The sequence below is a fragment of the Myotis brandtii genome, unplaced genomic scaffold, assembly GCF_000412655.1.
Source record: "Myotis brandtii unplaced genomic scaffold, ASM41265v1 scaffold26, whole genome shotgun sequence".
Taxonomy (NCBI): Eukaryota; Metazoa; Chordata; class Mammalia; order Chiroptera; family Vespertilionidae; genus Myotis; species Myotis brandtii.
Genome location: NW_005359880.1, coordinates 2,187,336 through 2,197,480, shown reverse-complemented (window position 1 = coordinate 2,197,480; position 10,145 = coordinate 2,187,336). Strand labels below are relative to the sequence as shown.

At 36.1% G+C, this 10,145-nt stretch overlaps 1 protein-coding gene across 1 annotated transcript in view; it reads left to right on the top strand.

The window, feature by feature from the left end:
• Window positions 1-10,145, top strand: part of WDR78 (WD repeat domain 78) — a 55,053-nt gene that overhangs the window by 43,330 nt on the left and 1,578 nt on the right. The window contains exons 15-17 of the mRNA XM_014541070.1: window positions 3,540-3,638; window positions 4,261-4,487; window positions 5,261-5,417. Coding sequence (XP_014396556.1) covers window positions 3,540-3,638; window positions 4,261-4,487; window positions 5,261-5,417 — 483 coding nt within the window. The remainder of the gene's footprint in view (window positions 1-3,539; window positions 3,639-4,260; window positions 4,488-5,260; window positions 5,418-10,145) is intronic.

The window sequence follows — 10,145 nt, the reverse complement described above, 5'->3', positions numbered from 1 at the left end:
TGCAGTTTGACAATCAGTTTGAGGCAGCTCTGCCTCTGTATCTATTATTGTTCATAAGTTTATAATGGTGTTTATTATCCATGAGATAGTGAAGTCTTACTGCATCACTCCTTCCAGCCCAAGCATACTCCTTGTTAATGTAGCTCAGGCCTTTGTCATGTTTCACTTTTATAACAGTGCTAGCATATTCTAACTGCCTTCATTCTCAAATTCCTGTAATCTACTTTTCACCTAACTCTAGAACAGTGGTTCTCAGCGTGGGCAGGCTGGTGGGTATTTTCCCACCAGGAGACTTTTCACAATGTCGTAACACATTTTTGGTTCTTACAGCTGGAGGAGGTGGGGCATGGGGAGGAATGCTATTGTCGTCTAGTGAACAAAGTCGAAGGATGCGGGGAAACATCCTATAAATGCATCGTGCAAGGACCATCGCCATCTCCCACCCCCAGACAAAGAATTAGCTGGCCGAAAATGTCCGTAGTGCTGGGTTGAGAAGCCCTAGTCTGGTGTCCTATAAATGTTCCTTGGTGGGAGGAATTCAAGATGATCATGTAGTCTACAAAGCATGTCAAACTCAAAAGCTAACACGGGCCAAATAAACAAGGTCGAAGTTTATGTGGGCTGCAAAAAAGCAAAAGCAATTTTCTTCATTGAAACGTAGGTTTATTTTGAGACATGCTGAATACAAAGGGCTGAAATAAATGAGTAATTGTTAACATAACATAATAGAACATTTTAATAAAAATTAATATTTTTTCTTGAACATTAACTTACCAGACACTGAATAACTATACAAATTAATAAGCGTAATGCAAATAAACCTATTTTTCTTGTTCTCCGAAAGTGAAACATTTCCTGTTGTGCACACCAAACAAGTCAGTCCAAGACTAATGACGTGGCAATCGGCTGCTAAAATATTCGCTGCTAGTATTAGTGGAGAGAAATGGTGCGCCTGCACATAGGGCACATAAAGGAAATGAATGCAACACAATTATAGTAATCAGTCATTAGCGAATGTTGTAGTTAGTTAATAATTATGTATAACAGGATATTGTAAAAATTAAATTACAAAATTTTTATTAAAATGTTTCTTACAAACCGTTATATTAGCTGGGCTACAAAAATATTTGTTGTGGGCCATATGTGGCCCGCGGGCCATGAGTTTGACATGCTTGCTGTAAATAAAGACTTTTACTTCTTCCTTTTTAATCTGGTTACCTTTTATTTCTTTTTATTGCCTGATTGCATTCAGTAGAACCTCTAGCACAAGTGGGAATGGAAATGGCGAAAACAGACATCCCTGTCTAGTTCCTTATCTTAGGGAAACAGCATTCAGTCTTTTACTATTAAGTGTGATTGAGTATAATGTAAGCTGTAAGTTTACTGCAGATGGAATTAGATCCTTACTGCATCCATCATACACAAAAACACTTTTAGAAGAAAATGTAGGAGAATATCTCTATGACCTCAAAGTAGAAAAAATCTTCTTAAACAAGGCACAAAAAAGTACCATCCTATATAATAAAAGCCTAGATGGCATTATGCACGATGCCCTCGCGCAACATCGCCACAAGATGGTCAGCAGGGGAGGGCAGTTGTGGGCAAACAAGCCAGCAGGGGAGGGCATTTGGGGGCAACCAGGCTGTCAGGGTAGGGTGGTTGGGGGGGACCAGGCCAGCAGGGGAGGACAGTTGGGGGCAACATCAGGCTGGCAGAGGAGGGCATTTGGGGGCAACCAGGCCAGCAGGGGAGGGCAGTTGGGGGGGACCAGGCCTGCAAGGGAGGGCAATTAGGGGTGACCAGGCTGGCATGGAAGGGCAGCTGGGTGCAACGAGGCCAGCAGGGGAGGGCAATTAGGAGTGACCAGGATGGCAGGGGAGGACAATTGAGGGCAATTGGGCCGATAGGGGAGGGCACTTGGGGATTATCGGGCCAACAGGCAGAAGCGGTTAGGGGCAATCAGGCAGGCAGGCAGGTGAGTGGTTAGGAGCCAGCAGTCCGGGATTGCGAGAGGGATGTCCGGCAGTCGGACATCCCCCAAGGGGTCCCAGATTGGAGAGGGTGCAGGCTGGGCTGAGGGACACCCCAACCCAATACCAGCTACATTAAAATGAGAGCTGCTATTTACCAAAAGATACCAAAGAAAATAAAAAGCCATACACTGGGAGAAGATATTTGCAACATATTTAATAAATAAAGAATATGTAAAAGAACACAAACTTAAAGAAATAAATATAAAAAAGAGAGATTATTAGTAAAATAGTCCAGAGATGTGAACAGAAGAGGAAATAAAAGTGTGCTCAACGTTGTTAATATTCACATACATGGCAATCTAAACCATTAGGTATAATTTTACACTTAATAAATGGCAAAATTTAAGATTTCTGATATGACCAACTGTTGAAGAGAATGTGGGTCAAAGGGAACTTTTATTTACTGCTGAATGTAAATTAATAATGGTACTTGGGGGGAAGGGGGGGCGGATTTTACTTTTTGTGTAATTTAGAATTGCATATGCCCCATGATCTAGTATTTGCATTCTTAAGTACTGGTACACACTAGAACAGTGTGTCTAAAATGTTAATGTACATATAAATTATTTGGAAATCTTGTGAAAATGCAGATTCTGATTCAGTAGATCTGGGGTAAGGCGAGATTCTGCAGTTCTAAAATGCTCCCAGGTGATTCTGACCCCACATAGTTAGGACATAGAACACTTACTTTCAGACTTTCTAACTATGACTTATTTCACTATAGGAAATGCATTTATTTATTTATTTTTTTATTTTAAAATATATTTTTATTGATTTTTTTTTTACAGAGAGGCAGGGAGAGGGATAGAGAGTGAGAAACATCGATGAGAGAGAGACATCAATTAGCTGCCTCCTGCACACCCCCCCCCCCACTGGGGATGTGCCCACAACCAAGGGACATGCCCTTGACTGGAATCGAACCCGGGACCCCTCAGTCCGCAGGCCAATGCTCTCTCCACTGAGCCAAACCAGTTAGGGCTAGGAAATGCATTTAAAATCCTCATTTAATACATACATTTTGTTATAGATTTTTGAACTAGACACCATCTAGTTCAATTTCTCATTCCCAGCAAGAACCATTTCCTTAGCATTATATACATAAATAGCTATTATTAAGTCATCTGCCTTCTTCTTGACTTGTTCTATTGAAAGAACACTTATTATTTCCCTGGACTGCTAGTTCCAGTGAGAGATAGCTCTAAGTGTTAAAAGGTTTCTTCCTCATTTTAAGCCAATGTTTGTCCATGTAATTTCTAGATAGGATGCTAAGTTATATCCTCTATTCCAGCAAAAAGTAAATCTATATTTTCTTTGCACAGTAGATTTGCAAGTAGTTTCATTATTGTAAAATCATGATAGAAAGAAAAAGACAACAGACAACTATCTTTAGTATTTCTAGTTTTGGTTCTTGAATTGATTTTAATATATATTGAGTGGTCTAATCTTCTATTTAGCACATTTACTAACGTATCAAAAACCAATGCATTTTGATTTTTTGTGTTGTAGGACACAAATATCTATTTGGCTGGCACTGAAGAAGGTCACATTCACAAATGTTCTTGTTCATATAATGAACAATACCTAGATACCTACAGAGGACATAAGGTTAGTTTAATTATAGTAAGTATGGAAAATGTATCTTGAAATATTTCTGAAACAATAATATCATTATGCATAGTATTTTAAACATGCAATACATTTACACCTTCAGAGTTAAAAATATCAACTCAAAATAAGTGCTTGCATGCATGGAAACTACCAATAATGTGTGGGGCATTGTTTTTGGCTTCCAGATATCCTCAGTTTTTTCTTGCACATTATGGAAGTCACAAGTTTTATTTGTTTCTGACTTTGCTTATAACATGCTGATCCCAAAGTAAAATTGTCTCTTGCATATCCCTGTTCTGCATATCTTTTATAATTGTTCCACCTATATTTTCTTCATTTCTTTTTTCTTAACACTCCTTATATTTTTAAGTCAGTATGTATAATATGTATTAATATTTAGTGAGTATTGTATCAACTATTTTTTAATGTTTTTGTATGGCATAATTTAGAGAAGATTCAATTTATGACGTTACTTTCAGCTAAAATAATACCCACATAATAATGCATGGTGGATAAATCTTCTAGAAATCTTAGCATTTTAAATTTGTTGGTGAAGTTTAAAGTATCAGATATTAAATACTATTTACCAATGTGTTTTAATTTATTTTTTTAATTTAAGGGTCCAGTGTATAAAATAGCATGGAATCCGTTTTGTCATGATGTGTTCTTAAGCTGTTCGGCAGATTGGGGCGTTATTATATGGCAACAGGAAAATACCAAGCCTTTTTTGAGTTTTTATCCAACTACTTATGTTGTTTATGATGTTGCCTGGTCCCCGAAATCATCCTATATATTTGCAGCTGCAAATGAGAACAGAGTGGAGATTTGGGACCTTCACATCAGCACGTAAGTGTTAATATTTTTCTTGGGGATGTTTATAGTAGAAGTAGGTCAAACTAAATGATACCTGAAAGTTTTGTCATTGGTTACAGAGACCTGTACAGGGTGGGGCAAAAGTAGATTTACAGTTGTTCATATGGAAAACAAAGCAATGATTAATAATAACACGAGAATAAACTCTGTGTTTTCTGTATTCACAACTGTAAACCTACTTTTGCCCCACCCTGTATTTACTTTGAAACAAGTAATAGTTTATACTATGAGAGTTCTTTAAGAATAAAGATGTATGCCAGGATGCTATATTAATATTAATTACTTATGTGGTTATAAACATATTTGAATGAAAATAGGTTATATTGCCCTGGCCAGTGTGGCTCAGTTAGTTGGATATAGTCCCATACACCAAAAGGTTGCCTGTTCCATTCCCGGTCAGGGCACATGCCTGGGTTGTGGCTCTATCCCCCATGTGGGACATGCCAGAGGCAGCCAGTCACTGTGTCAATGCCACATCGATGTTTCTCTCTCATCCCTCACCCTTTCTCACTCTCTAAAAATCAATAAAAATCAATAAAAAGAAAATAGGTTATATTATTCATCTCCTCAAATGATTAAATACTGATATATAATATTAAGAAGCAGTTATTTTGATTTTGAAAATGCTTAAGCTTTTTATTTTTATTGCATAAAATCACAAAAAATATTTCAGACTTCTCTAAGTCTGAATATACAAAGAACATATTAACAACAACTGAATTTACAAATAAAATATTGTATTACAGTTTGGATCCTCTAATTGTGAATGTTGCTAACCCTGGAATCAAGTTCACAACTGTTCTCTTCGCTAAACAAACAGATTGCCTTCTAGTGGGAGACAGTGATGGACAGGTTGCTGTGTATGAACTGAGAAATATGCCCACTGCTTTGTCTTCTGGCCGGGTAAGATTCAAAAGTCAAAATTTTATGTAATTGTATGGTTTTATTTAGTTGCAATTTTGTGTCATACAAGGAAGGGCTTTACATTTCTTATATCTTAAGTGTGGTGCAATGGAAAAAATATAAGTTACAAGAACTGCTACCTACTTGGCATGATTCCTATCTGTTCCCTGTCTGTAAAATTGGAATAATGATGTTGTTGAGCATAAGATTTATAAATGTCATATGAAAGAACTTAAAATTGTACCTAATATTTACTTAGGACTTAATAACTGTTAAATATAGCTGAAAAATTTACTGAAATATATACAAAAACTTTTACAAGAAATAATACTTTTAGATATTATCCAATGTTCCTAAAATAAGCATTTGTTTCTATTGGTTTAGCATTATCCTTAGTACCTTTCTCTGATCTTCAAATACCAAAGCTTTGTTGTAAAACTTTGACAAGCCAAGTAATATCAAAGATGTCCATTATTTGTAAGGTAGCTTTTCAAGTTTTTCTGTTTCTTATGTTTAACTTTCTATTTTAAGCAGTAATCTGGAAAATATTACAGTAAATACAATAAACATGTTAAAAACATTAAAATATTCAGAAATCAATAAGGAAAAACACTAAGACTCCAGGAGAGAGTGGATAGTGATTGGAAACTTCATTCACAAAAAAATGACTAGTAACTTATATTTTAAAATTCAACCTCACTAATAATTAAAGAAATAAAAAATTATTACATTAAATTAACATGTGACAGCATTCTCATATATCAAATTAACAAAGTTTTTTTTTTTAATGGAACTGCTCAGTACTGGCAAACATTTGATAAGATAGGTCCTTGGCTATACTGATGTTTAGAATAGAAATTGGCATAACTTCTTTGGAACCAAATTAGCAATATGAGCCAAGACTATCCACTTCTGGGACTCTATCTTGTAGAAATATTCATAAAGGCAATCAAAGAAATTAATTATAGCATTATTTGTAATTGGATTAAAAAACAAAAAGAAGAAGGAAACCACTTAAATATCCAACCAGAGAGAAATATGGTCAGGGAAGGAAGATGTGTTTATTAGATTTGGGTCACATGTCGGAGGTAGAGTTCTACCCCAACCATAACTTTATTTGACTGTAAATGCTAAATAAATAAATAAACAAATTGAAAATACATAAAAATAAATCAAAGTCACAAATTTATTTGTTAGACAATTTAATATGACAGGCTCTCTTATATATAATAAGTATTTAACATACAAAATATATAGCCCGAGCTGGTTTGCTCAGGGGATAGAGCATCAGCCTGTGGACTGAAGGCTCCCAGGTTCGATTCCAGTCAAAAGCACATGCTTGGGTTGTGGGCTCGAACCCCAGTAGGGGGCATACAAGAGGCAGCCAATCAATGATTCCCTCTCATCATTGATGTTTCTATCTCTCTCTCCCTTCCTATCTGAAATCAATAAAAATATATTTAAAAAAAGAAAAAAGAAAATATTTATAAATTCCTTAATACAAAAATAGTAAAATTATCTGTTTAATTTGCTGCATTATTTCCATATACAATTCTTATTCTTCTGAGGGTAAAAATATGTTTTCTCAATAAAGAAACAAATGAAACATCCTAATTAGTTTTGGAGATTATTTTCTCAACTGGCTGAGATGCATATTGACTGTAGACATTTAAAGGAATTTTCCTAACTGCCGAGCCCTGTCGCACTGTTGATTTGTCATTGTCCTCCATATGGAGAGGTCTCAAAGCCCTTGTCTCCTAAAGTCTAGTTACATATTACTTACCTTCTCCATTCTTTTATGGAGCTCTGCAACATGTTGCTGCATCACTTGATTGATTTCTATCAAGTAATTGAAACAACCTAAATGATCATCAGTGGAGAACTGGATAAGTAAAATATAGCGCATTCACCTGAGTGACTACAATACCAAAGTTTAAATGATGTATATTTCAACATGTCAATATGACACATTTTGAATACATAGTATTGAGCAATAAAAGCAAATTTCATGAAAGGAAGTACAAAATATGATTTTGTAATATTATTTAAACACAAAAAATAAAACTGTGTTCTTAGGCATGCTTATAGTTAGTAAATGTATAGACTGGAAGGTGGAAGACAATGTTTCATTTCTGTGTTTGGATTTGTATCATTTAGAGACATCTTTTTTTGTGTGATCAGTATGCCATGTAAGCAGAAAGTAGGCAAAACTCAGAGTCTGAACATTTTTGGCAAACTAGTGTGTGTGTATGTGTGTTTTAATGATTTCAATGCTGGTGAGCAAAATTTTCTTTTAACAAATATATTCCATAAATTAGTAAATAAATATAGTTTCCTAATACAAATAAGTCTTTTATGCTTTTGCTCATAATATTCTAAAGGTTAAAGATTATATTTCTGGGAAATTAAATTATTAATCAGTTTTTATATTACTTATTGTCAAACACGAGCTTAAATGATATAGCTCTTTTGTAGCTTTGCAGAGAATTATAATCATAACAGTAATTTGAAGTCTCAAAGCAATTAATGCCATTATTTTCTATCAAGATATCTTATCAAGTAACATTATGATCTATAATTTTCCCATTAATTTTAACCAAGAGTGAATAAAATTTTTGGAAGTCTTATGATTTCATTCTATAGGAAAAATCTGTACCAAATTTATGGTAAAGGCTGCCTCTGGGAAGTGAGTGCTGAGAGAAGAACAGCATTGGGGTGGGCTGCAAAGGGAACTTTAATGTTATCAGTATGGTTTTATTTCTTTTATTAAAAAGTATCCAAGGCTGCCCTCGCCAGTGTTGCTCCATGGTTAGATCATTGGATTGTGCATGGAAGGGTCATGGGTTTGATTCCTGGTCAAGGGCATATACTTGGGAGCAGGTTCAAACCCTGGCCACTTCAGGGCACATGCATGAGGTAACCAACTAATTTATCTCTCTCAGATCTCTCTCTCCCTCTCTCTCTTTCTCCTTCCCCCCTCCCTTACTCCCTACCACTCTCTAAAAATCAATGGAAAAAAATATCCTCAGGTGAGAATTAACAAAACAAGAAAGGTCTCCAAGGCAAAGATGACATTTGTTGGTTTGGAGTAGATATGTGTTTTCCAAAGGCAAAGTACCAGGCAGCACACATACCATGTATGCTCAGCAGGGTTCACTGGGGAAAACCCACGGAGAAAGGATCGACAGCAGTTTTAAGACCACAGCTCCCCCGTATCTCTGCATTGCCCATCACCCTTTGTGGCCTTGCACAGTAGCAGGAGGAGGAGGAGAAGGAGAAGGAGAAGGATCCTTGGACTATGGAGGTTTTGAGGGATGAGATTTCTGAAACTCTGGCCCCTCCCTGATGTGATAAAAAACCAGAATACAATTGTGCTGTGACATAGCAGAACATTGGCTGCAGCCCTACCCTGTCAAGTCAGGATTCATGGTTTGGGGTAACATCAGTATGGCACCTGGCATGAACAGGCGCCTGGGATCCAAGCCTTGCAATTATAGTAAGTGATGTAGCCAGTTGTCAACAGGATTAACCAACACGTTAGCATTTATTGTTTGTTGAAGCACCAGTTCTCTCCTGGCATGATGGGAATTGGTTGCCGGGGGCCCAAGTCTTGCACTGTACAGAATTATGGTTCAAGCACTTGGCAGAAGCCAGTTTCAATGGGACACTGCACAAAGAAACTCCCTTTTTGGAGGCAGCCTGTAGAGAATTACTCCTGGATATTATTTCTACTCTTACGTTTCAGTGTACAAATGTTTGTCATATTATTCTATGTACTTGGGCTTTTACCTTTTCCTTCCCCAAGTTAAAGAAAAAATAAAAGTAACATCTTCAAAATTGGGTTTTAGAAACATAAAACACACAAACACAATAAATTCATGCTGAGAGACACAGAAGGCAGAAAAAAATACACCATTCTTTCAGCAAATATTTACTAAGTATGCACTATGGCAGGGTCTATTTGGAGCAGTAAGAACATAATAGTGAACAAATTATGGAAGTGGTCTATTATATTTACCTAAGTGAGAACAAGCTAGAAAGAGATGGGTTTGAGAAGCAACCTGGGAACTGACTGGGAGTGTCAGGACTTGAAGGATGGAAGGAAAGCCACAGAGAATTACGGTACCGGCTAAAAGACAGGAACTGGCCTACATGTTATCTGAGGTGTTTATAACTCTTCAGAGTTTATAGTACACTTTCACATATATTAGCTCACTCAACTCTTAGAACACTCTTTAGAAGTAGATAGATGTTAACTATTTCTAGACATAAGTGATTTTCTCAAGATTACCTTGACTGTGTGATCGGGAAATCTCCAGGCTCTGCTCCCAATTTCCATCTTTTCACTGTATTTTTCTTAAAAACTTACCTCCCATCTTTGGTTTCAGCCTCTTACATATGATCATTTTACCCCTTTAGTACAAAGGTCATTGTTATTATTACATGAAATACATAATCCACATAGAAATTCAGTCATTTTACTCTCTCTAAATCAAGTACTGTATTACAGATCATGAAAAAGCCTAAGATAATATTAAGATTAAAAGTTATTTTACAGATGAGAAAATTCAGCTTTATGCATTAAGCTAATCAGAAGCTGCCAGAATTGTCCCTTTACTGAATTCTTATAAAACTGCTTATCAAACTTCAGTGAAGGAGTCTTTCATAGAAAAGAGAAGATTTATACTAGGGATTTTTTCCCTTTTACAATCTTAGTGATAAGATATG